This window comes from Phytophthora sojae (genome assembly GCF_000149755.1).
Source record: "Phytophthora sojae unplaced genomic scaffold PHYSOscaffold_2, whole genome shotgun sequence".
NCBI lineage: Eukaryota > Oomycota > Peronosporomycetes > Peronosporales > Peronosporaceae > Phytophthora > Phytophthora sojae.
The window spans coordinates 6,813,463-6,838,618 of NW_009258116.1; the positions used below are offsets into that span (position 1 = coordinate 6,813,463).

Consider the following 25,156-nt stretch of genomic DNA (forward strand, 5'->3'; position numbering starts at 1 on the left):
GCGCGAATTCTTAAACTCAATTGGAGGCTACGACTTGAGAAATCCTGGAGTGACTAACTCAATTGGGCATCTCACGCAACTCAGCCAAGTCCTCAGCCCATATTGTTTCCAGCGTGTAAAACTCCAATGGGACTACAGTGTGGTCTACGGCGACACGTGGGAATGGACTCACTCATCGCACGAAGGGGGAGATATATTCAAGTTGGTAACAGAGAGTGGCCGAGGAATCGAAGTTATTGGAAAACTGGGTCAGAGCCACGTTGTGATTGTCTGTTCAATGTGTCGACAAAGCTACCATGTCAGCATATTTTTGGTGGCGATGAACCTCCCTGAATTCGGGAACACGCTGCTGCCAAAACGTTGGTCGATGCCAGATGCGTCGTCTCTGATAGTATCGCTACAGGTGACCCTCAAAAGTTTGACTCTAGTTCGTGATATTCGCGGTTGTACAGCTAAAGATCCAGGATTGAGTCTTAATGTTGGTGTGGTACGACGGTGTATTGGATATGTGAAGCTGAAACGGGGGGAGAAGTGTGAACAAGCCGTTCTCTGGCTGCGAAAAATACAATATTATTCAAGCAGAGTTTTTCCCACTGCTGACCGCCATGCAACAATTGCCCTCCCATCGTTTTTACGAGCGCTTCGCGGATCTAAGAACAATTCCCAGTGATTTTACGAAGAAATGGGAAATGAATCTGAACGAGCCCATAAATGACGATGATACCGACTTCGAATCAGAGCCCAGCAATATTGTAAGCCTGGATCGTGAGATTTTCAGATGTGAAGATAATGACCTACCACCTGTGCGTTCTGAATGGTATTTAACCCCGTTAGAAGTCGAGCTTCGGGACGACGACTCGCCTATACCTGGGATTTGCCCTGAAAGTAGACCTGCAGTCGATTCTATCGAAGACGAAATGATAGAGCCAACCCAAGTCGAGTATGAGCAAGAAAACCGTTCTGATAGAGACGACCCCCCGCAGGTCAATCTGCGACGGCGAAGAGATACAACCTATCCACGAAGAGGATTCGCGGTAGTAGCGATCAAGCGTGTGGTGTAGACACTCTTGCTTTACCCAAATCTGCTGAACATTCTGCAAATGCGCTGTCACGCTGCGTAGGAGAAAGCAGTGCCAGACACGGAATTCTCGACGTTTCCTGCGATTGCCCAATCAGCCTTGAAGATGTTTTGTTCTGGGCGCGGACATATCCCGACATGACCCGAGTTCATGAGATTATTAATCGGCTTCCTGTGCGTCTCAAGGAAAAATTTATTGAGAAGCGAGTCCGCCAGGTGCAGAGCACAGTCGCAATTCCTGGAACGTTCGTGCACAACTTCCTCGTCCCGCTTAAAATCTTGGTGGACAAGAGAGAATGTAACGGGGTACAATCAAGTGTACCCATTACATGAAGAGTGACGGGTGTCACTCTCCCGAGTACATGGTACATGGTACCAGTAGCTCCGCAAGCCAACCATTTGAGTTTGCGCGGGCTTTTGTATAGTTAACTTGTAGTTTGTATTACGACCAAGTTAACCTACAGTCAGTCTTATAACCTACTCCTTTGTAGCAAACCGTTCCCTTTGAGGCCGGGAACTGGTGAACTGCTGTTCACCTGGATAGTAATATCCGCACGCACTTCCTCTGTTCATTGTGCTGTGTGACCCCGTCACAGAGAACAACTACATGGAGAACGTAGAAAATGAAGAAGATCTGATCCCAGTAGCATTCATCGGGTGCAAGGTATGCGGCTTCTCAATGTAAGTAATATTGCCCGCGATAATGATGGGGAACATTGATCACACACTGTTTTTTTTTTAATTAACAGGAAATACACCGAGATCGTCGGAAATATTTACATGTGCCGAGACAAGGTCGATGTTTACAAACAAGACATGGCATGGATACAGAACGACTGGTCCAGCTACTCTTCTACACCTTTGCCAATCCAAGTTGGCAGCAGTGTAAAGCAAAACGGTGTGAAGTAACTTAGTAACATCCAAAAATCGGAAAATAATTTCTGAAATTAGTATTTAGAGCAATGTGGATTTAGTGCAGAGCAAACTCAAATCACTGGTCAGTAACAGACTGTCTCCACCGGCAACATGCCCCAAGAGCAGAAGCATGGGCTTGCGGCCCTTCTCGGTGTGCATCGCACACCGAGAAGGGCGTGACTGGGTGCTGGTTGCCGACTACAACTGCATCCCTCCCACTACTGCCCGCAACATCGTCCAGTGCCAAGCCGCTGATGTCAAGAAGAGAGGCGGCGCGCGGGCGGCGTGCACGAAGTGTACTCCAGAAATGGAGGAAGCTCTCATGTGCTACCTGGAAGACAACTGCCAGTACACACTCGTGCAGATGCAGGAAATGCTTGCGTTCGACTTCAGGGTGCAGGTCAGCACTTCGTTGATCAGTAAGAAGCTTTGCGATAAGCTTTACACTGTTAAGCAAGTTATTATGCTATCACTTTTACCATCTGTACTGTACTAAGTATGTTCCCTGTGATAGGTTCGCGTAGAGCCCGAGACCTGCAATAATGCTGTAAATATCGAGAAGAGGAGGGTGTTTGGTGAAGCGTTGCTGAAGCATGAGCGGAACGGTGCTTTTATCGTGTATTATGACGAGACCAACTACTACTGTACAACCTGTACTGTAAGCGGACGCAAGGTCTGTCGCCGCTGCTATTCGTAGCGAGCCCATGGAGTATGGAACTTAGATGTTTGCTGTGGACTAAATCCACATTGGTCTGTACTAATCCTCGAAAATAAATTTTTGAAAAAAATATTTTTCGTATTTACGGGACTCTCGGCTTTGCCTTACAGTACTGCCAACTTGGATTGGCAAAGGTGTAGTGGATGGTGTTTGTCAGCTGATACTTCGGGGTCTGTGAAGAACACGGCGAGTGAGGTATCTAGAATCGTTGCCGAATCGTGGCGAAGTCGGAAGTTTAGGTTCGCACCTGGAATCGCTGGAATGGGTGGTGAATTTGATCTCCGTGAAGTCCTCGGCTTTCTCGCTGGTACAGCAAGGCTCAACGATGTTGTGATGTACTGTGCTTTTTAAAATTTCTGCGCAAAAATCGCGAAGTGTTTTGCGGTCGACCCGGTAAATGTGCGCAACAAAGATTTCAAACTGCCCAACCAACCTCTGTCGAGATACAGAAATATCGTTCTTCCAATCTATCAGACCTCGATTAAGCATTGGATTCTCGAAATTGTGGAGCTGTATCCAGTGGGTGAGCATGTTCAAATCCCACCACGGCATGTCAGAGTGTTGCTGTACGATCCACTAGGAACACAAGTCAACCTTGGTCTGCTAGAAGACACCTGGGATCAATATGGACTGCCTCTCCTGCAAAGCTGGGTCACCAGAGATTGTATGCGCTCAAAAAGAGCCGATGTAGCTGAAAATCGCGAGTTCGGTGCTGCATCGTTGTGCAACTTGGCAGACAACAACAAAAGTCCAGCGTCAACCTACTCACCAACAGTGAGCATGGAGTGGTTGAAATACCCAGTCCAGAGCGATGCGGCTAGCTGCGGTGTATTCTGTCTTGCTCAAGCATGCAGTTTTCTAAATGGCGGGAAACTCCTACAAGGCAAGCGCATTTTGAGTGCTAAAGACGTAGAAGTGATGAGGCTACTCATTATGTGGGAGATTTTCTGCAATTGCGACGACGTTCAACAAGCTGGGGATGACCCTACACTCTGGAGTAGGCTGGGAGATATCAACAAACGCATCAGCGCGTACTATTCAGCTACAACTCGAACTGAAGCGATGGTTTGATAGGATACGAACACTAGAGCAAGAACTCTAAGCATGACATACACGAATTCATCTTCACTTGACAACACAATTATTTAACATAACATGCCTGGCCTAGATAATACGTCCTTGCGGCATTGAAGATGATGTACGTGAAGTGCCGAGACTTGATTTGCGTAGAAATGTTTGACTGAGCCAGTGTCAGAAAATTGCTGAATCACTCTCATCGCTGGCGCCGTTGCTTGACGTTGCTCGACCTGCCGTTGCTTGGCGTTGCTTATCCTACATATGCTACAACCGCGACGTACCTGAAGTTGCTAGGCCATTTATCATCCAGTGGTTCATCCTGAAGTTGCCGAAGTTGCTAGGCCTGACGTTGCTGAAGTTGCTAGTCTTGCCGTTGCTTTAACGAGAGCCGCGGGCGGCGGGGTACTCGACTTCGACCTCGAGCGAGGTTACGGGGCCCCACACGTCGAGCAAGACTGAAGGCTAGGTCGAGATAACGCTACGTGACGCTGAGTCCATGAGCTCAAGCGCTGAATGCGAGCGGAGTCCCGTAAGCACGGGTTGGTGACTTTGTACGGTGCTCGTACTGCAACATGGTAGGTAGAATTAGTTTACCCCAACAGGGTTGTCGAATTTGGATTCCGCGGCCATAATTGAGTTGTCCAAGTGGATATTACCATAACTTACCGTAGCTAGCGAAACCGCATGTCCACTATCTAGTTAATCAACTTTTTCTTCTTCTGCAAGCACCGCCTCCTCTATCTAGGGTATTGCGATCTGCGCTCATACTACGAGCATCACACACGCGTGGTAGCAGCTCACTGTTTAGCAATGTAACTACTGCCCGTGCAACATGCATGGTAGGCGGTCTCTTGGTAGGAAGCACACATTTTAGCATGGTAAGGACTTGCAGCGCAACATGGTACTTTTACTAGTAGCAAGCACGCTGTGCAAGATGATAGGCAGCCCACAGTGCAGCACTTAGCCAGCTTATACTGTAACACAGCAGCAAGCAGCACGTCGTGTCCTGTAGGAAACCGCGCTGACAGTGTACGAAAGCATTGAGGGAGGTGTCGTGTGCACTGAGAAAACTTGTATGATGTCTGAATTCTTCAGGCTGAAGAGAAGTGGGCCCTCGTCCGCTTCGAAGCTGCATATGCATTTTGCTCTCATTCTCTCGCGGGCGTGCGCGCATCTTACCGTCTACATGACCTGTTAAGTTTGGTCACGTGACCTAGCGTCCTGATGTGTGACCTATTTGACCATCATACCCGTGACCAACTGTTAGGATTGACCTGTTTTCCCCTCTTCGATCTATCGCACACCGAGATTTGCGACGAAACCTCCGGCATGGCCGAGCTGCTGCTGCTGCTCTTGCTGCTGCTTCAGTCTGCGGCTCTGGCCCTGGAAGTGCCCGTGGCCGATGTCACCTCGCGCAAGCTGCTGACGGACCGCGCGTGGTTCAGCCAAGTGGCGCGCGTGCCTCGCCGCGTGGCCGACGACGCCACGGCCTGCGTGGCAGTGAGTGACCCGCTGCGGCCCGGCCTGACCGTCGAAGGCTATGAGCTAGTGGAGCGTTCGGGTCTGCTGGGCGTGTGCAAGCACCAGCAGACGCAGCAGACTCAGTGGCCCATGCAGACGAGAGTCAGGATGGAGATCGTGCCGTGGAGCACGGCGCCGAGCGACGGAGAGATCCAACACCCGCGATCGGCGCCAGTGTGTCCGCTGCCCGGAGCTGCGTCCACCTCACGACGCGCCCCCGCCCCGCCGCTGCCGTCGCCAGAGTCCACACACAGCAGTGAGGACCCGTTCGAGGAGGGCAACCGCATCAGCCCCGAAGGACCCGTGCTCGAGTATCAATACGTGACGGAGGAGGCTGAACGGATCTACGTGAACGCCCACTACCGCCTCAAGAAGAAGTTCGACGCCGGTTCTCACGGGGAAGTGTGGCGAGCTACGCGACGACACGAGACCAGTGGACGAGAGGAGCATTTCGTACTGAAGAGGCTGTTCCTCGAGCTTGGCGAGAGCATGGCGCAGATGGGGCTCCGCGAGGCGCATTTCGGAGCGTTGTTACAGGGCGAGCACCACGTCGCGCGGTTCGTGGAATATTTCTTCCGACCGGCCCAACCGGTGGAGAGCGAGGACGACCATCGCACGACGCCAGAGCTGTGGCTGGTCTTCTACGACGAGGGGAAGTCCCTGCGGCAGTATCTGTACGAGAAGCTGGAGGTTGTGTACGGGGCAGACGAACATGGGGACGCCGGGGCTGGAGTTGTGCTGCAGCCATCGCACTTTTGGGAGAAACTCCGCACCGATGCTCGCGGCGAAAACGTGTTGAGAGAGATCATGCGCCAATTGCTCCAGGCTGTGGCAGCCTTGCACGCGCGTGGAATCACTCACCGTGACATCAAGCCGTCGAACATCCTCGTGTCGATCCCGCCCGCATCGACAGGCACTACGTTGCCACCGATGCCGCGCGTCAAGCTGGCAGACTTTGGTTCAGCTGTTGATGACTACACGCTACAGAACTTATACGCCGCGGGAGGCGGTAGCGATGACTCGACGACGGCTTCTAGCGGACCATCTCAAGCTGAAGAAACTCGCGAGTACCAGCCTCCTGAGGTGCTCTTTAGCGACAATGGCCAGCCGTACGATTATACAGCCCCCGAGGCGTATGACCTCTGGTCCGTTGGAGTCGTCTTCTTGGAGATGGTCCTGGGCTCCCCGCAAGTGTTTTTGATCTCGCCTCGCGAACGAGCCAAGCTGGACGTGGTGCTTGATGCTCAGCGGCGTCGCCGTCGACACCGACATGGAAGACACAACGAGGACGAGGACGCTGAGTCTGGATGGCGGACCAAGGCTTATTTGTTGCACGTGCTGACCCAGGAGTTCTGCATCTTCCAGCCAGCACCGCGGCAGCTACGCTCGTTGTGGGACAAATACGCTCTCGTGAGCGAGAGCTGCCACTTCGGACGGTTCAACCAAACGGTGGTGGACCGTGATCCGCTGAAGCGCGGGCTCGAGGACTCGTGGGGGTTAGACTTGATGTGGCGCCTGCTTCAGTGGCATCCGTCCGGACGAATTTCAGCTGAAGACGCCTTGCAGCACGCGTACTTCCGCGGGCCATACGTGTGCAAGGAGTCTAGTCGCCGGTTCGCTACGCATCAAGAGCTGCTACTGCATGAGCGCTACCTCGAGGCACAACGCGCGCGCGAAAGCATTTTCGCTTCTGTTGTCCGTGCCAAGTACGAGTTACCTGACCGCTTCACTTGCCCACAGTGCGGCCGGGCGTTTTCCACAGCCCAAAGCTGCGAACAGCATGTCCACGCACGCCGACATGACGCCAACTCCAGCTTCTGCGCATTTGAAGCCCCCCTGATCTCTTCCGCTATACAGACCGAGTCGCAACCCGTGTACGTCGGGTCACTGGCACCAGAACACCCGGCAGTGGGCGTTGCGTTGTTCCAAGGCCGGAAGAAGTACATGGAGGATTTTATCTTGGTGCTCACAGAGCAGCAGCTTCACCGGAGATGCCACTCCGAACGAGACGACCTCAAATCGTCTCAACCTCTTGGGTTTGACCTGTATGCAGTGGTGGATGGCCACTTGGGCTCAGCAGCAGCTACATTCGTCGTCGAGAACCTACCTCGCGTCTTGTACCGGCATTTTGCTGCAATCCCCAAATCTAAGGAGGACTCGGTGCCCACGGATGCTGATCAAGCTGCGGGCGCATCTGCTGAGCGCGAGCTGGCCGAAAAGTTCGCGCTGCGTCAGACCTTCCTGGAGCTGCACGAACGTTTCCTCCAGTCTCTCGATGAAGTGGCTCGCGACAGCAACCTACAGCCAGAAACGAATGATGGCACGTTCACCAACGGGACTGCAGCAGTCGGCGAGTATTTCTCGGGGTGCACGTTGACTGTGGTGCTTCATTTTCGACGTGAGCAACGCGTTGTTAGCGCAAATGTTGGTGATTCACGTGCGCTAGCGTGGCTGCCAGGTGTGTCCACGAAAGTAAATGACTGTCGCATGAGCCCCGCACCTACAGCCGACGTAGTGCCGCTGACCATGGATCACTGGCCGAATGATCCAACCGAGCGCTCGCGCATTGAGTCTAGCGGGGGGGTTGTGAGCTTTTCCGGTCTCTGGCGAGTGGTTGGGCAGCTTGCAGTGTCCCGCAGCCTGGGCGATCGCCATTTGCGCAAGTACGTGACGGCGGAGCCCTCCGTCTTCCACGCAAAGCTGGGCGAGTGGTCCTCCGGCGGAGTTCTTGTCGTCGCCAGTGACGGAGTGTGGGAGACTATGAGCAATGATGACGTGGTGCGGTTTCTCGCGGAAAAGAGGTCGAGTGCGTCAGCAGGAGCTACCCTCGATCGGTCGCCGCTGAACGATCTTGCCGCTGAATTGCTCACAGAGGGCTACGTCCGCGGAAGTCTCGACAACATGGCCGTCGTCCTTGTAGCGCTGCCCTAGCTAGTAGATGCAGGCAGTGTTCGTAGACAGCTAAGCGGGTATTTATTGGGAATCTTTCCCGTCATTTCTGACTAATACTAAGAGGGCTCTAGAGATTTTCGCTTCACTTGGCATCGCCAAAGCGCTTGGCCTGCTGGCCGTACTGGAACAGCACCTTGATGATGCGGTCGATAGAGGGTACGAGCAAGTCGGCGTCTTCTGCCAAGTCGTCGAGCGACGACGCGCCGCCCAGCACGCCGATGGACAGTCCGCAGCCGGCGTTCTTGCCGAGCAGCATGTCAGTGGAGGTGTCTCCGACCATGATGGTATCGTGCGGCGCGACCCCGAGCTGCTGGCAGATGGTCCAGATCTGCTCGCCCGCGGGCTTGGCGGGCAGGCCGTCGTCGCCGCAGGCGAGCGCGTCCACCATGTCGGTGACGCCCAAGTGCTCGAGCGTGTCGATCGTGGGCTGGCGGTCGTCCGTGGTGCACACGGCGATCTTCATGTCCATTTTCTTGATGGTGCGGAAGAGCGCCGGGATGTTGGCGAGTGGCCGGCTCGTGAGCACGGGGTCGGGCATGCTCCAGCACTGCTTGATGACCTCGTCGGCCTTGGACTGGCGCATGCCCTCGGCCACCAGCACGCGCACCGCGAGCTTGTAGAGTTCGCCCATGGGCGTGCAGCACAGCGCGCCCTTGGACTTGATGGAGCGGCTGATCCAATCGTAGCCCATGGCGGCGAAGAGCTTCTCGCGCACGGGCAGCCCCGTGGTCATCTCGACCTTCCAGGCTTGCGACTCGACCCAGCCGCCCCACATGAGCGTGAAGTCGATGAGCGTGCCGTCCTTGTCGAACACCACGAGGCCGGGGCTGCAGCGCGGGCCGCGCGTGGCCTCGGCCTGCGTAATGGCAGCCGCGCTCTCGGCAGCTGTGCTCTTGCGGCGCTGGCCCGGGATCGAAGAGGAGGCGGCGGCGGCGGCAGCAGGAGGCGCCGAGGACGCCAGGCCGTGTAGCTGGCGCGTCAGGCCCGTCATGGTGGGGCGCGCGCGACGCAGAGCGGAATTCATGGCCGCGATGGCAACGAGAGGAGGAGGAGGATCGACTCGGGGAGGGGAGGGAGGATGCAGGAATGAAGTTGTCCCGAGCAACTTGCAACGGACGGCATGGAAGGTGGGCTCAAATTTTGATGCGCGAAACAGCTTGGTTTCAGTATGGGAGCGGTGATGTGGGCCACCGCAAGTGGAAGTTGGCGTTCTGCTGAAAGTGCCTCATTCTAACTGATCCATGACAAGTAAAGGGGCGATTTCGGCCGGACGGCGAGGCGGCGACACCTGCGACATGTGTCCTACTATTGCAAGGGATGGGGATAGGCCAATACAAAAGGCAAGATGTTTCTGCGTTGGTGGCTTTGAAACCGTTTTATGTGGACCAGCCCTGACACCAGCTGGGCCCGTGGAGTCACCCTAGATTCGAGCCGTCCGAGCGATCGGCACTCCCAAACGAGGACCAAAGGACAAGGACCGTCAGGGCAATGGAGTGTGAGCAAGACCCTTTGCTGCTGAAGGACTGGAGAGTGCAGTGAGTCGACTGACCAAGACGGGATGGTAGATACTTAGTCGGTACCTACCGGCAGTCTTTATGTCGGCAATTCAGCAAGCTGCGGATCGACGCAGCCATCGGTCGTGGGCCTGCTCTTTGCTGTCAAGATATCTGCGCTGGTCTGCCGACGTGAGACGCTTGACGGCCACACACTTGGCCTGGCATTCAAGCACATGATGCCGCCGTATGGACGACCAGAGTCTCACCAGGGGAGGCCACGTGTGACGAGCAGCTACACTATCGGATACTGTACCAGCTCCATGCTTGCCACTACTTGGTTCGGCTTTCACCCGCCACGCGTGCACTGGCCAACGTCTTGCGCAGCCCGTGACCTGGTTGAACCAGGGATGCTTCAAGTGCTTTCAGTTACCCGGCGGCAACCTTTCCTTCCGCGAGCTAAATGCGAACTCGCAGCGCAGGGTGCAACGCACGGGCGCTCTATGCCTACCGCATTTCGCATGTAGAGAAACACACCCCATGTCATAGGTTTAGGTTAGTTACTGCACTCGAGCCTAAAAACAATGTAAAACCCAAAAACTGGGTCACGCGATCATTTCGTACGCAAAATGGGCAAGATGGTTGGCCTTGTCATGCGGATGGCGCGGAACGATCTCCTCTAGGATGGCGCTTAAGCTAGCAACAAGTCTGTGCGCCATCTACAACTATGTTGCACAGGAACCACACCACTTAACCAATTATCTACAGCGTTGCTTCTTCTACTACCATCGCTGCAGCAGCCGTGTTGTGCGCTCTCTCGAGCTTACGCGGTGGTTTAACCTCGTGCTCCCCATATCCCGCACTCAGGCGCGCCTCAACTGGGCCCACACCAGGCGTGGCTACTAACTATCACTCCGACGAGGCGTATGCCTCCAAGCGCGCGGGGAGGGGGGCAGCGCGACGTTGACGAGCGGTGCGCAGCTCTTCCCCTCTGCCTTCGCGCGCTTGGAACTGGTGACTCAATGTGAATGCAAAAATGCGCAAAATACTCAAATTAGGGGTGTATCTCTCTACATGCGATCCCACGGACTTTTCTCTCGCATCTCTGATTGGTTAAAATAAAGGTGTATCTCTTAAACCGCTGTAGCGCTCTACATGCGAAATGCGGTATTGCAGCGTTCTGCGAGGCGCAACGGGATCGCCAGAGATGAAGCTAAGCTTAGGCAAAAATCCACCTGCAACCCAGTCTTGTCCTATTCCCCAGGCAATGATGATGACCACTTGAAAGTTGGGCACACTGGCAGCGTCCGTATGCAACAGTATGCGATGAGGCAGCCCCAGCCACGGACTGATCAGCATGTAGCCGGCCGGCCTCGCTGCTGCATCTATCCAGCAGCAGCGCATTGGGAAGTTCAGCCCGCGACACGTTGCGCGTTGACATGCTTGCATCCAGTGGAACGACCGCTCCTCGTTAAGCTCTGCGCCACCGCTGTCATTCGACGACAACTTCACATGCTCCGTAAGTTAGGACGGCCGCGGCATCGCGACCGGGCAAGGAGGAGCCCAGCTGCTGCGGTCTCTCACAACTGTCGACGAGGATGATACATCGCTGTAATATCAGCGGCCACACACAATTTGTGTCCTCCACGTGCGAGATGGACTGTCCACCTGTCCACCGCAGACGAATCTTCGAATCATGGTGGCTCATCGCAGCTGCGGCGTGACTGCCCCCAAGCAAATCCAACAGCAACGGCAACTTCCGAATTCTCTGCGCCAGCGCAGCTCGCCGCGGTGGCGGCGGTCTTCTCCATGGCATGAAAAGGCTACGGCACAGTCGCTCCTCGATCGAAGGATAGGCCAGCCAACGCTGCTGCGCGCGAGGAAACTGTAGCTCTGCAGGGAAATAATTGCCGCGGCACCAATGCTCCGAGCGCGGTCGGCGTGCTTGGCGCCGTGCTGCAGCTAGCTACAGTACCCAGCAATATTAGCCAGCCAGCCAGCTGCGACGCAGCGAGCGACATGCGCTCGCGCGGGGGCGGGGCGTCGTAACGCAGTTACCTGCCTTCCGGGCACACATTATCTGCTGCGAAACATAGTGTCAGTTACACTGACACTCGCTGGCCGCGCCCAGAAACGGTCGCGCCCCGTCTCTCGTCAGTCATGGCTTAGTCGAAGCTGAAAACACGGGCTCGTCTGCGCGCCTCGTCGTTGCGCCGTTGCGGACGGTTGAAGCGATCGTGGCGGGTAAGATCGTGCACTAAAAAAATTGGCCGGCTGGCGGCGGTCAAAGCTGCGGGTCAAGGCCGTTGCGCGCCGAGGATGTACTGTACACGTGCGTATGGCGTATGCATGTGCATCACGAGTGCTGTGCGTGCCGGCCATCGCATCTGGCCAGCACCGGCAGCAGCAGCCAGGTGCTTTGAGCGTCCTTCGTTCCCGGGGGCTGCAATCGCGATCCGGGCGGGTGTAACGCCCCCGAGGGATGGGCGCCAGAAGTGAGTGAGAACACCGTTCGCATAAGGCCGCCGAAGTCTCCGCTGCTGCTGCTGCTCGCAGCCATAGGATATGAGGCCGAGCCTGTCGTCGTCGGCCGCCTGATCCATTCCTTCGAGGAGGAGGAGGAGGAGGATTCACCTCGGTCTCGCGTCCAGCGGCCAGCCCAGCCCAGCCGCCCGGCTTTCGAGCTGCCCTGGGATTCGCAGGAGCGATGCTCGATCTGCCGCGCTGCCGAGCGAGCGAGCATGGGATCGGGCCGCGACTTCTTGCCCCGCTGCTACGTATTGTATCTCACGGCCGGCCTGACATACACCCTCGGCAGATTCGCCGCCGCCGCCGCTGTTCTGGTCGGTGGCGGGCGGGCCCTGACACTACGGTTGCAGCAGGCCTTCCCTTTTCGCAGATGTGCCGTGGGCGGCGAAAACCCTCATCTGCTGGGATAGGGCGGCCCCCCTTCCATTTGATGACACACACACACGCGCGCACCCCTTCGCGAGAGTGGCACCTGGCGGATCGCACGTCGAGTGATGGGCCCGCGGCCTGGCTGCGCGCCTTCGATTTGGAATGGATCCACTCGCTGGCGCGGACGAGAGCCGGGCGCCGACAATAGAAACACCCGGAACGGCCGAAACCGATTGCAAGCGCAATCCGGGCGCCACGTTTCACCAGGCCTGTCTGAGTTGAGCCCGCCCCGTTTCAGCGCCTGGTGCGACAGCCAGCCTGCACAGACCGCGGCGCCGGCCATCACCCCACGCCAGCCAGCCGTTGCCCGGCCCCGCACCGAGCCCTTCTCTGCCTGCGAGGAGTTCCCCCGAAAGCAGCGGCCAGATTTGTCCAACGTCGCTTTGAAGAAGAGAGCAGAAGCGCAGCAGCAGGATCTGGACGCGTGCGACCAGAAGAGCCACCGCACCCAGGCGGCGCCAGCAAGCATGACGACACCCAAACACGCACCTCCACTGTAACGGGCGCATGCATGCCAACCCAGCTCACATTCCGATTCGCACCGTGGCCAGCAGCATCCAAGCCGCGCACGCGCACAGACCACCCACCACCACCCTCAGCCACAGAGACCATGCCCTCGCCCGTAGCTAGCAGCAGCAGCGTCTCCGCCCCGCAGTCGCTCCTGTCGGTGCAGCGCCCCGCGCTGTCGCCGCGCAAGCGCAAGCTCAGCGACGCCTCCGTGGCCGAGGCCGCGTCCCCCACGTCGCTCGACGAGGTCGCCGGCTCGCCGCTCGAGGAGCGCGTGATCTCCCCCAAGAAGAAGGCCCGCGCCGAGGAGCGCGCCAGCAGCAGCAGCGACCTGAGCAAGTGGGAGAGCCACGTGGTGGCCAGCATCGCCAGCGCGCTGGACCTGGACTGCATCGACGACAAGCAGAGCAGCAGGAGCAGTAGCAGCAACATCAAGCCCATTGCGTTCTCGGCCGCGCCCGCGGGCGACCTGGCCGCGGACGAGCTGCAGATCCTGCGCCACTTCTTGGCATGAGCGCGTCCGTCCGTACCCGGTGAAGCTACCTTGACAAGCAAGAGTGCAAGCATGCAAGCTCACGCGCAGCTTCCCGTTGCCGCTCGCCAACAGGCAGGTAGGCAGGCCTCAAGAACCACCACGGCCGCCCGGCCATCCAGCCAACAAGCTGTTAATGCAACAGCAGCAACAGCAGCAGCGGCGACGGCGGTGACAGCACCAACTCGGGTCGCCGCACCGACCTCTGCCGATAGACGCAGCGGCGGCAGACCCCGGCAGTGCCGCCAACGAACAGTACAATAGCCGAGGATAGTATAGAGGCGTAACAGTCTTCCTACTACGTAGTATTTAACACGCGACGAGCATTTTCGCATCTTGACATTGTTCGGTGTTTCTTGCTTGCCGGTAACTGTTTCTTGTATTTTTAGCTTGCATCTCATGCTGGTCTTTGATTCTTCGCAGCAGCTTGAGCTTCCTGCGAGAAGCCCGCCCACACAAGGCAGAGGATCGCATTGGACTGCAGCTGTGCTGGGCTGTCGCTCGCGAGCATCCGGGTGAGACCCGCACCTCGCCCATCGCGTGCACCCATCGCTCGCTTGCGGCTCGCAACTTGCATGTCAAACGGCGACAGGCACTTCAGTGCAATACAGGTGCACAGGTACTTTTACGGCGGCCGCGGCGTCGTGACACTTCAACCTCCCGTCGATCACCCGCTCCCGTCGCGGCTCCCAGCTGCTAGGCAGCGGCGCGATGGACTGCAGCGGCGAGCAATCCCATCCAGTGCGTCAGTGCGCTCGCCGCGCGCGCTCGCTCGATCACTCACGCCTGCGCCCGGTCCACGCGGCCGGGCGAGCGTGCTTGCCTTTGTAGGCGACCTGCTCGCCCGCTGCCTGTCGCCCGAGCCGGTCAACGATCGATCGACTGCACGAACCGGCCGGGCGGGCCCCTCTTACTCAGAGACGCTTGCTTGCTTGTTTGCTCGTCATACGTGGCGCCACGCAGGACACCCATCGCCAAGGCGGCAGCAACGCCAACCGCTGATACCGAGCGCAGCAACTCTCTGTAGCTTTCAAAAACGGTGGCGTTGGTGCTCGCTCTCAGCGTCTCGGCGATGCAAGCTGCAAACTCTCGCTCTATTGTCTCCTAGCGCTGCTCTTGTGGAGGTCTTCCCCACCGTTGCTGCCGCTACTCTGCTCAATGTCTGCCTCGCTGCTGTTGTCGCGCTCTGCCTCCGTCTCGCTCACTGCTGGTGACTCGGCGACCGAATTGAAGCGCTGCAGGAACGTCCCAAGCGCGCCAAAGAAACCCTCGTGGTGGAAGAACTGCGCTTGCATCTCTCCTTTCGACCAGAAGCTGATGGCGTAGGCCAACTGCCGACACGCCAACTCGTTGCGACGCAAAAAGTTGCCAGAGAAGTAGATCCGCGTAGTCTCGACGCGACGCGCATTCAAAAATGCCAGCTGACCCAGATTCTGAGTGATCATGAAGAGCAGGGAGCGCGCTAGATCGGCGTCGCGCGGAGGGTACGGCGGGCGGCGGGCACCGGCCTTACCAAAGCTGCTGGCTACGGTGTCCGGCTTGAGCTGGAACTGTTCGTAGCCGGCAGTGCCGTAGATGTCACCTACGGTCATATCCACTTCGTTCGAGTCGCCTACAACGCTAGCGTCCATCGCCTCATCGAACGTGCGCAACTTGGAGAGAGCGCGACACAGGCCCAGGAAGGTGCCACCGCCCAAACTCGTGCCCGACACGCGCTCGTACTGCGCTTCACCTGTGATCTTGAGGATACTCACGCCAGAGCCGATGTTCACAAGCAGGAATGGATAGAGCTCGTGCTTGTCCGGCTTTGGAAGCAGCTTCTTCGTAGCGCTTCCGAGTCCATGCGTGTCGGGGACCACGTCCACGAAGGTGTAGCACTCATTGGGGGCGTACCGCAGCACGAAGTTGAGTCCTTGGATGAGGGCATCCATCTCGTCCGCCTTCTGCAGCTCAATGCCCAGACGTGACTCGAACAGCGCAGAAAACTGCAAGGGAAGCAAGGTGTCAACAATCCTAGCGCGTGTAGCGAATTTAAAAGAGTAATGGCACCGCACCTTGAAGGCGCCGCCGCCCGTGCACGCGATCTTCTTGATGTATCGGTGGAAAAATCGGCGGCGCACGAAGTCGGTGATCTCGTCCATTTTGGCGGTCGGGAAGCTGCAGCAAACAGGAATGCAAACAATCAAATAAACCTCAGCTCACATTCACCAGCTCTACGCCTCCAGTGGCCCCCCTCACGCACTTGATGAAGTGGATGGTGCCGCCCAGCTCGGGCACGAACATTTGCAGCCGCTCCTCGCGCTGGGCCTCGTCCGTAGCGTGCAGACTCATGATGAAGTCGTCGATGAGCGGCAGGCTGCCCTCCACGCGCCGCCGCTCGCTGGCCGTCAGCGGGTCGGACCTATTTAGCTGGCGCTCCATCTGGCGGCGCTGTGCCGCGGCCGCGCCGTCCGCCGACTGGAAGTAGACCATCTTGGCCAGCGTGCCGCCGATGTCGAGCCCGAAGAGGCGGCCGCAGTCAGCCGACTTGGCGTTCAGAATGTGCAAGTGGAAGCGGCGCAGCTTGCGGCGGCGCGCGATGATGAGACCCGCCACGCATGACGCGCCGAACAGGAAGACGCGCGTCCAGAACGTCTCGCTGCGCCTTCCGAGCGAGGGCGTTGCCATGGTGGGCGCGCGCGTGGGGGAAGCTTGTCAAGCAGATCCGCGGCTCTACTTTATGTGGTGGACATTAAATAAGTATGTACAGTACATGCTCTTACTAGGTGCGATCAAAACTGTCAGAAAAAAGTACAAAAGTTGAGCGCAAAAATAACAGAAATCAATTGAGCACAAAAATCACTGCCGTCGCTGCGGGCAAGAGCTCTGGCCGATTTGTACTGAAACGAAGTCCCTGCTGCTACGATACGTACGGAAGGTGTACAGACGTCGTGCGTCCACGAATTTATCTTGCTGCACATGATCCAACGGGTCAAAAATTCACCCAAGAATCCGTAAATCACTCATTCATTTACAACCTTGTATGAGCTTCGGCCCCTTGCACGCATACCTAGCCGCATAGAGTCCTACTTCACACAGTTTTTTCTGTCCTTGGCGAAGTGGCATGAGTAGTGGGTCGCGGCACATTACGCCGGCAGTTTTTTATTTTCATAATTTCTTACCGTAATTTACCTCCGAGAACGGTGCTAGAACGATCTTTGTGGATAGTCGTCCGTTTTACCTACACGACCTCTCAACCACCTCAGAGCTCGAGGAGGCGTCCGTTAGCCATCGAGCAGTCGCGCGACCCTGTAGACGTGCAGGATCGCACATGCAAGAATTACCGGTACATTACGACGTCATTTTTATGAAATTGATTGAAAATTCATTTGATCCTGATATGTAAATCTTATAGATATATAATAATTACTACTAGTAATCACAATGTGCAACTACATCTTGGAAAGTGGAGCAACGTGTAAGGCAAAGCCAGCCCAAGATCGTTGTGGGAGACACCCATTTTCAAAGTTCCCATCCGTAGAAGTATACTCACCTGAAGCGAGTGAGGACATGATGAAGAAAATAGTTTCAGCTCCGATGGGTGAACGAATTACCTGCTTGTGCGGGTCGTCGATGGAAAGATGGAACTTCGCGAAACACTGCAATAACGAAAAACATTCGAAGTGGATCGAGTCAATGCCATATCCAAAAGATCTCGCATGGTGGGGCCCGGACTATAGCAAATGGTGATCCAACATTCATTTATTTTTTTCAAAAAATTAAGAGGCTATGTATATAGATACCCACACATACAACATGACGATCGAACTATCTTTCGGAAAATACAAAGGTCAATCCATTGAGGATGTATTCAAGAGTGATCCTGGATACTGTCGGTGGATTCACAACCAGCCCAGTCTCAACATTAGCGAGGAAATGAAAATCTTTCTTCACTCAAGATTCCTAAATAACGATAAATCCTATATGATGGATGACGTGGGGTAAGTATCGAGGCAAATCTTTACAGCAGATCAGTGAATTGGATCCAGGCTATCTCGATTGGCTAAGAAAAAGTCAATTCATGATTGACAAGTGTCCAAAGCTACTCAAGGAGCTGAACTAAAAAATATCTTATTTTTTACTTACGCTGTAGTGAAGTCTAGAACCTCTCCGGTTAGTCTATCGAACGTTAGTTCCTGTTCGCTAATTACGAGGATCAGCATATTCACACCTTGGCATCCGGCGTTCGTACCTTGGATCTGAATAGCCTGAGGTACATCGCGCTCAGTCAGGCGACTGACATCGGCAATAAGCATGCGGTTTGTGAACGACCACGTCTGACAGTCAAGTAGACCATTTACGAGCTCAGGGGTTAGATCTCCGTTAATCGCTGAAATCTTAGCAATTTCGTTGGTAAAGTGGTGGAAATCATAGTCATGACTGATATCGAACACCTGAGTCGAGCCAATACGAACGTTAACGTTGCGAATCGACGACCCGGGCTGAAGCGTGTATGGAGAGCTATTGAAGGGGCTCTGGAACTGATGAACAGTAGCAGAAGCAAAGTTGTTCGTCTGTTCCGCGAATGGTAAAAGCACAACATATTTCGCGTTTTTAACACTTGCCGATAGCTGTAGATCGAAAGAAGCATTTAGTTGAGTCGAGGACTTACCAATACCAGCACGCTGGCAAAACCACTGTGCGTAGCAATCATTGTAGCGAACCTTCTTAACCGGCTTAGAGATAATAGCTTGAGGGTTCTCAAGATGAACGAAAGGGACATACAAACGAGCAGTAGTAAAAGGCATGTATGTACCATCGATGGTAGGTTCAAGAGCATTTACAACCGCTCCCCAAGCAACACTAAAGCCCGCAGATGCGGCAAGCACACCATTCATCGGATTACCGGTAGCAGAAGCGGCAATCATGACCGGACAACTATTACCAGACGATAGAGTAGTAGAGGACATACCCTTTGAAGCATCTACCGCGACTACAGACGTTCCCTGATTCACACGGAAACGCAGGCGAATTTGAGGGTTAGCCATTAAGTCAAGCTCACGGAAGATAGGATGCAGATCGGTGAGCTTAATCTTAAGCATGTAGTTCCACGTTCCCATGATTGCGTTAGCAGCAGTACCACCAGCTACGAAAGCTCCACGCGAGGTCTGGTTAGAAATGGTAGTCGATGCAGCAGCTCCACCTACCGACGGACACGAGCTGGAGAAGTCAGCGCCAGCCGTAGGAGGATTCGATAGAAGGCGTTTAACGAAACCATCATTAGGAATAGTTGCACCACCAGGAGGAGCCGAGACAGCAAAGGCAGACGAGAATGCCATGGTGTTTGAATATCCATCACCACTGGTAGATGCGGATCCAGAACTGCATGATACCGACTGAGCAGCGTCAGGGTACAAGAACGATTCAGCTCCGTGCTTTTCAACGAACTGAGGGCTGTAGCCAGTCTGAGCACGAACGTTCTTCCAAAAGAGCTTGTAGTCAGCCAAAGAGACGGTAGTCTTTCCGTTTAGTTCCAGACTCAGACTATCAATAACGTTCCTATTTCCGCATTTTAGAGTAGCACATAGACGATTGGCAGCGGCAGTTTGAGCAGTGCCACCATTCTTCATTGAGACCTTGTAGGGAAGCATAATGTAGGCATCATGAAGGCTTGCGAAGCCCTCGGAACCGTTAAGCCTAGCCGTAGCATCGATAGTGATGACACCATTCTGGTACGAACCCTGATTTAGGTCAATAACGTGCGGTACACGCTTGCTCGAAGATACCTTGATCTCCGGGTCGCTCTTAAGCGAGCTCTGGTACAAGTACTGATCGGATAGTTGAGTTTCGCTCATCGTTGAATCTATATGGATCCTAATATAGTTTGATAAAATTAAATATTATGTCGCACCGCATCAAGCCAATCACCTCAGATCATGATCTCATTGAACTCGCTGAGAAAATGAACGTTCAACTCGATAATATATTCGAATCAAATGAGATAAAGTCCCATCTCCCCAAGAAAGGGTCATGTCTGATTCTACTTCGCCCTCCTAATCTTGAGGTAGGACACTGGACGGCGGTTCATAATGGTGAATTCTTCGATAGTATGGGGGAAGGACCACCAAAGAAGTATGGTATCGATCGATACAACACCAAGCAATACCAAGGAACCTATGGAGACTGCTGTGGACCATTCTGTGTCCTATGGCTATATTCGAAGCAATACCGTAAGCCAGATGAATTCAAAACAATGAAAGATCTAAATTTGACAATTCTGGAATAAATTTAATTCAACGTATATAGTAATCATGTATCGCGAATTAACAATCTCCAGTGATATTCCTGCGCGGAAGCTTACCAAAGCTTTCAAGACTGGTAAGCTCAGCCTCACCTCAAGCGAACTAAAGGGTAGTGGTTCAGTCATCTATCTCCACCCTGCTTCGTTTGAAAAGGCGCTCAAGGCTCGTAAAGCTGGACGCGGTGTCAGACTCGACATTACCAAGCACGAAGTGAAGAAGGGCTACAAAAAGGCTCAAGGAGGCTCTATCTGGTCCAAAGTATGGGGAGGGATCAAGTCTGCATACAAATTTGCTAAGGATTCAGGTCTACTATCCAGAGCCGTTGATGCGGCGGTTTCTGCTTTAGCTACTTATGCTGGTCAACCAACGGCTGCTGTTCCAGCCAGAGCTGCAATCAAGTCCCTAACCGGCATTGGTATTTATGATTCCGATAGCGACAAGGAAGGAGGTCGCGTATCAATGGCTGACGTAAAGAAGGCTGCAAAGAATGCTCTTGCATACACGAAGCGCAAGGGGGTCATCACCGACGCGGTCGATGCTGGAGAGACGTTCCTACTATCAAAAGCTACCAAGCCGGAACATGAGGATCTAATCAGATCTGTGCGAAAGGAGGTTCGTCGCCGCTATGGTGTAGGCGTAGCAAAGAAACGTCCAGCGAAGGGTTCGCCAGAGATGAAGGCTAAGATGGCTGCGCTCAGGGCTCGTCGTAAGACTGGTGGTTCGTTTACGTTGTAGCCGCCCTAAAACAATACTCTGGATGTCTTATTTTTTGGACGAATCAGAAGCATGATGGATACCGACGTATCTCTGAAAATCACTTTTTTATCATTTTGGTTATAGATACTGAGTGTAATACTAGCTCGAGCGCGATTATGACAGTTCATCCACGCATACTGGCTCGGTTTGTATGAAATGACCTTTCCAATAGCGGCATCACCTCTATCAAAAGCACTGACAATATCACCAGAAGCCACGTATTCGTTTTTGATCAGATCGCAACGAACGATGTAGGAACTGGTCGGGTGAATCTGAGGAATGATGTTCGATAGATGAGCACTTGCAACAGTAGCTGATATGGAGGGGTATGTACCCGCTGTGAGACCAACTACTTTACCGAATTCAGCATTATCGATGACCAGTCGAGGAACGCGAGTAGTAGTCGGCAATCCAGTACCACCAGAGGAGTATAAACCGGAGGTAGGTCTGGTCCATGTTCCACCGGTAGTTGGTAGAGTTGTAGGCGTAGGAGAGAAATCAAGCTGACAAGCGTAATAGACACTGTTAGCACTCATTTTGATATAGAATACGTTATTCCCCGACGGATCGCTTAGATACGCCCCAGCATTGACAAGAGCAGTCTGAATGCTTCGGTTGATATCGTCATACGAATAAATACCATCAGGGAGGGATACACTGATTGTGGATGTAGTTGCAGCGGTAGGTACTTCGATTTTGAAAGTTGTGTTCTGAAATTGCATTGAATCAATGTTATACTCGCTGTTATACATCGAAATCGATTGAATGGCACATACTACATCGCGGAAGTCAGCCGCCGATCCGGGAAAGGAGTATTTCCAGGTTGAATTGGTTCCATCTTATACCAGATTGGTTCTGTCGAGTTTGATCAAGCTGGACATATTGATTATATGTTTGTAGGCATATTTTTGTTTGATAAATTGGAATTAGTCCTCGATACGAATCGGTCTATCGAAGTTATACCTGATCTGACCCTTGACCGAATCAATGAAGAGCATTTGGCCCTTTCGCTCTGTGGCTTTGTTGTAATAATAGACGATTGAACGCTCATCTACTCCCTTGATATTAATATCTTTCACAACCATCTGGAGGTCTCGCTTAGAATTAGCTTTCAGGATCGCTACGTACTCTGAGTTCAATCTGAGCATCTTGTCCGTTGCGAAGTAGCTGTGGCTCAAGAAGATGGTTGATAGCTTGAAGTGGCGCCCTCTAGTGAAGTAATGTGAGAACAAATTCTTCTGAAGAAGCTTATCGTTGCTGTAGTCATCGATGATGACGAGCTCAGGCTTATTGGAATTAATTGGTGTATGACGTACTCGGAGGCGAGTCAGGGTCGGAAGCTTATCACGAAAATACTCATATAACTCCTGGTGAGGATTACGAGCAATGATCGTTAGATGAGCAAATACGTGAGGAGAATGCTTGAGGATGAACACACATAAGTTGTTCTTCCCTGAGAACGATGGCCCCAGAACCACCATTCTAAACAGCGCTTTGATGTCAAGTGCTGGAATATCACCCATCGAGGCGCTTTTGAATTTTTTAGGGATTGAAGCTCCGAAATCTGGAATACCGCTCATGATTATCGTCTAAACTATATAGGATCAAACAAAGATAAGTTCAGGTTTTTCTTATCCTAGCCCGATATTCACATCGCCGATTTATAATCCGGCATTCTTTCTCCAATTGGATGCCAGCGGGTTTCTAACGTATGACTATGCTCAGACTCTTTATCTGAACAAGTATGACTATCGCTTGACGTACATTACCGGTGTCTCTCAAGGCGTAGCATCACCTGGTGTAGCGCTTGTCCCTGGAAGTGGTGGGAACATCAGCGGTCTTGGAGCACTAAGCTGTAGTAGCCTAACTGTTAAGGGTGCTTCCGTTTCAGGCGTACCAACGTATGTAGCTGATATTACTCCAGGTACTGCCGCTATCAACAAAGCTCTGGTGCTTGGTGCATCAGGTGAAATTGCTACTATTAGTAGTTTGACGGCAACGTCGATTACTGGCACGCTGCAGACAGTGGCTCAGCCTAATATTACTAGCTTAGGCACGCTATCGTCCCTCACCGCGAGTGGAAACATATCTGGTACATGGGCAACTGCTGCTCAGACCAACGTAACTAGTGTAGGGACACTCTCGTCGCTCACCGTGAGTGGAAACATCAATGGAACGCTAGCGACGGCTGCTCAACCAAATATCACCAGCTTAGGTACGCTTACTGGATTGACTATCGGAGGCAGTTTAACCTTTACTGGTGCAAGTCGATCCATTACAGGTCTTAGCTCGCTAACTGCAACTAACATTACTGGTACGCTACAGACTGCTGCTCAGCCTAATATAACATCGTTAGGTACTCTAACCGCTGTACATTGCTCGGGCAATGTATCGGGTACGCTAACAACAGCTGCTCAGCCCAACATTACCAGCCTAGGAACCCTGAGCTCGCTCACAGCGACGTCGATAACAGGAACGCTACAAACCGCTGCTCAGCCTAATATTACTAGTCTAGGTACGCTTAGCAATCTAACCCTTAGCGCTGGTGGAACCGGTTTATTCATTCCGAATCTGAAATTTTGGGATGGAGTCAGTTCTTGGATAAATTTCAATCATGCTTACTTTCTCAATGTTATCGAAGGGGGCGCTTCAGCCAGTAGCGTTGTGGTTCTCAATAGTACGAAAGATTACTCAGGCATTCGCGATCTAACCATATCACGAAACTTTATAGCTTCGACGTCAATATCATCGTCTACGATCACATGCGATACAATTAGTAAGTCAGGTACTCAAACTATGAATGCAACGACCTTGAATATCAATCCTACTACGCTTCAACTCAGGGGAGATATACAGGTGCGGAGCTGAACAAGCTTGCTGGATGCACAGCATCTACCGTTGAGCTGAACTATCTAGATCTTACCACCGGAGCAGGAACTGCAGAAGCATCAAAGGCTCTTGTACTAGACTCTAATAGTAGCATCTCATCAGGTATCTCATCTCTAACGTCAACCAATCTGATATCCACTACTTCTACCCAATGTCAGATTGCGGCCGGGACATCATTTACATCAACAACGCGTGCCTCTGATTTTAATCTCATGATTCGTTATTAAAGCAATACGGTTGACGCTCAGGCCGGATTATCGTTCACGATTGAAGGTACTAGTGATATGACAACGTACACCCCTAGCGTTAATCTATATTGTACTAGAACCGGTACGAGTCTTCAATATTCAATGGCTGATTTTGCAATCAGTACACGGTCAGGAGCTAATGCATTATCACCAATGACTGAACGTATGAGAATCACTCAAGCAGGATACATTCGCTTTGGATCAGCTACCAGTACTGCAAAAATAGATATAGTTTCGAGCGCGAATTTACTAAGCGGGTCTTGGCAACGCGCAATGCGTATAGCCAACGATGCTACTACTCCAATCGAATTTGAAATTCAGGTATACAACGATGTCGCGGGAGGAAGTAGTGGTGTAGCTCTAGGCACCACTACGAGCGACCCGCTAAGGTTCATGGTTGGAAACACAACTCAAGCTTATCTAAACAGCTCAGGAAGACTGGGAGTTGGTATGAGTACGTGGTCGCCAGAAGCAACCATTCACTCAGGCGGAGAGGTATGGGCGAATAATTTCATGCACGTAAAGGGAGGCGGCGATGGATTTGCTAGGTATCGCTCAGACTGACTATCCAGCGATTGGTACTGATTCAACGTAGGAGCTATCAGGTTGGGAAAATGCGATGCTAATTACGCGTGGACAGCCTATGTCCCGGTGCGTGGAGGAAGCTATACCAATGCAAGCGATGAGAGGTTGAAGGCGGACATTGTAGACTGTCCCTATGGTTTGGCAAGCCTTATGAGAATGAGACCTAGAAAATTCAGGATGGTTCAAGAGCAGACTGTCCATGTTGGCTATATCGCGCAGGAGCTGTATAAGGTCATACCAAAAGCAGTAGATATCGGAGCAAACGATGAGCTTAATCCGGATGGGTTTCCAGTGAATCCATGGGGAATCGATCTGGCCAGTTTAACCTCGGTACTGTGTAAATCTATCCAAGAACAGCAAGGCCAAATCAATAATCTCAAAGCTGAACTCAATGAGTTGAGAGCGATTATGTCTGAGTAAATATAGAATGGTATCTGTCAAACCCAGTTCGTGGCGAAGACCGCTTGCCCTCAGACTACTAACGCTAATGTCGTTGATACTGATCAACTACAATGTGATCGAATTGTCGAATTCCACGAGAGGGTTATATATGGTATTGGCTCAGGGATAATTTCGCACCGATAAATATAGAGCAGATCTTGAGTACTTCGTTGTAATAGAGTATCATGGGCTGCGGACCAAGTAA

The 25,156-nt window shown here is 53.1% G+C and overlaps 10 protein-coding genes across 10 annotated transcripts; 6 read left to right on the plus strand and 4 right to left on the minus strand.

The window, feature by feature from the left end:
* Positions 1-5,117: 5,117 nt before the first annotated feature.
* Positions 5,118-8,240, plus strand: PHYSODRAFT_311670 (hypothetical protein; the record flags this gene model as incomplete). The annotated part of the gene is made up of 1 exon (XM_009521952.1): positions 5,118-8,240. The coding sequence occupies one exon, from the start codon at positions 5,118-5,120 to the stop codon at positions 8,238-8,240; it is 3,123 nt and encodes a 1,040-aa protein (XP_009520247.1).
* Positions 8,241-8,343: 103 nt separating this feature from the next.
* PHYSODRAFT_344839 (hypothetical protein) lies at positions 8,344-9,285 on the minus strand (the record flags this gene model as incomplete). The annotated part of the gene is made up of 1 exon (XM_009521953.1): positions 8,344-9,285. One exon carries the CDS (start codon positions 9,283-9,285, stop codon positions 8,344-8,346), a length of 942 nt encoding a protein of 313 aa, XP_009520248.1.
* Positions 9,286-12,092: 2,807 nt separating this feature from the next.
* Positions 12,093-13,212, plus strand: PHYSODRAFT_326014 (hypothetical protein; the record flags this gene model as incomplete). Its single annotated transcript, XM_009521954.1, has 3 exons — positions 12,093-12,168; positions 12,248-12,597; positions 12,970-13,212. The coding sequence occupies 3 exons, from the start codon at positions 12,093-12,095 to the stop codon at positions 13,210-13,212; spliced, it is 669 nt and encodes a 222-aa protein (XP_009520249.1).
* Positions 13,213-13,272: 60 nt separating this feature from the next.
* Positions 13,273-14,090, plus strand: PHYSODRAFT_285009 (hypothetical protein). The gene has a single exon (XM_009521955.1). The coding sequence runs from the start codon at positions 13,323-13,325 to the stop codon at positions 13,731-13,733; it is 411 nt and encodes a 136-aa protein (XP_009520250.1). The 5' UTR covers positions 13,273-13,322; the 3' UTR covers positions 13,734-14,090.
* Positions 14,091-15,944: 1,854 nt separating this feature from the next.
* Positions 15,945-16,418, minus strand: PHYSODRAFT_311673 (hypothetical protein; the record flags this gene model as incomplete). Its single annotated transcript, XM_009521956.1, has 1 exon — positions 15,945-16,418. The coding sequence occupies one exon, from the start codon at positions 16,416-16,418 to the stop codon at positions 15,945-15,947; it is 474 nt and encodes a 157-aa protein (XP_009520251.1).
* A 1,454-nt stretch (positions 16,419-17,872) lies between these two features.
* Positions 17,873-19,585, minus strand: PHYSODRAFT_484148 (hypothetical protein; the record flags this gene model as incomplete). Its single annotated transcript, XM_009521957.1, has 2 exons — positions 17,873-18,480; positions 18,520-19,585. 2 exons carry the CDS (start codon positions 19,583-19,585, stop codon positions 17,873-17,875), a joined length of 1,674 nt encoding a protein of 557 aa, XP_009520252.1.
* A 107-nt stretch (positions 19,586-19,692) lies between these two features.
* Positions 19,693-20,016, plus strand: PHYSODRAFT_483617 (hypothetical protein; the record flags this gene model as incomplete). Its single annotated transcript, XM_009521958.1, has 1 exon — positions 19,693-20,016. One exon carries the CDS (start codon positions 19,693-19,695, stop codon positions 20,014-20,016), a length of 324 nt encoding a protein of 107 aa, XP_009520253.1.
* Positions 20,017-20,041: 25 nt separating this feature from the next.
* On the plus strand, positions 20,042-20,674 carry PHYSODRAFT_447178 (hypothetical protein; the record flags this gene model as incomplete). Its single annotated transcript, XM_009521959.1, has 1 exon — positions 20,042-20,674. A coding segment is annotated over one exon (633 nt), but the record flags the coding sequence as incomplete, so codon positions are not given.
* A 1,040-nt stretch (positions 20,675-21,714) lies between these two features.
* PHYSODRAFT_485940 (hypothetical protein) lies at positions 21,715-22,368 on the minus strand (the record flags this gene model as incomplete). Its single annotated transcript, XM_009521960.1, has 1 exon — positions 21,715-22,368. The coding sequence occupies one exon, from the start codon at positions 22,366-22,368 to the stop codon at positions 21,715-21,717; it is 654 nt and encodes a 217-aa protein (XP_009520255.1).
* A 34-nt stretch (positions 22,369-22,402) lies between these two features.
* Positions 22,403-22,639, plus strand: PHYSODRAFT_421383 (hypothetical protein; the record flags this gene model as incomplete). The annotated part of the gene is made up of 1 exon (XM_009521961.1): positions 22,403-22,639. A coding segment is annotated over one exon (237 nt), but the record flags the coding sequence as incomplete, so codon positions are not given.
* Positions 22,640-25,156: the final 2,517 nt, after the last annotated feature.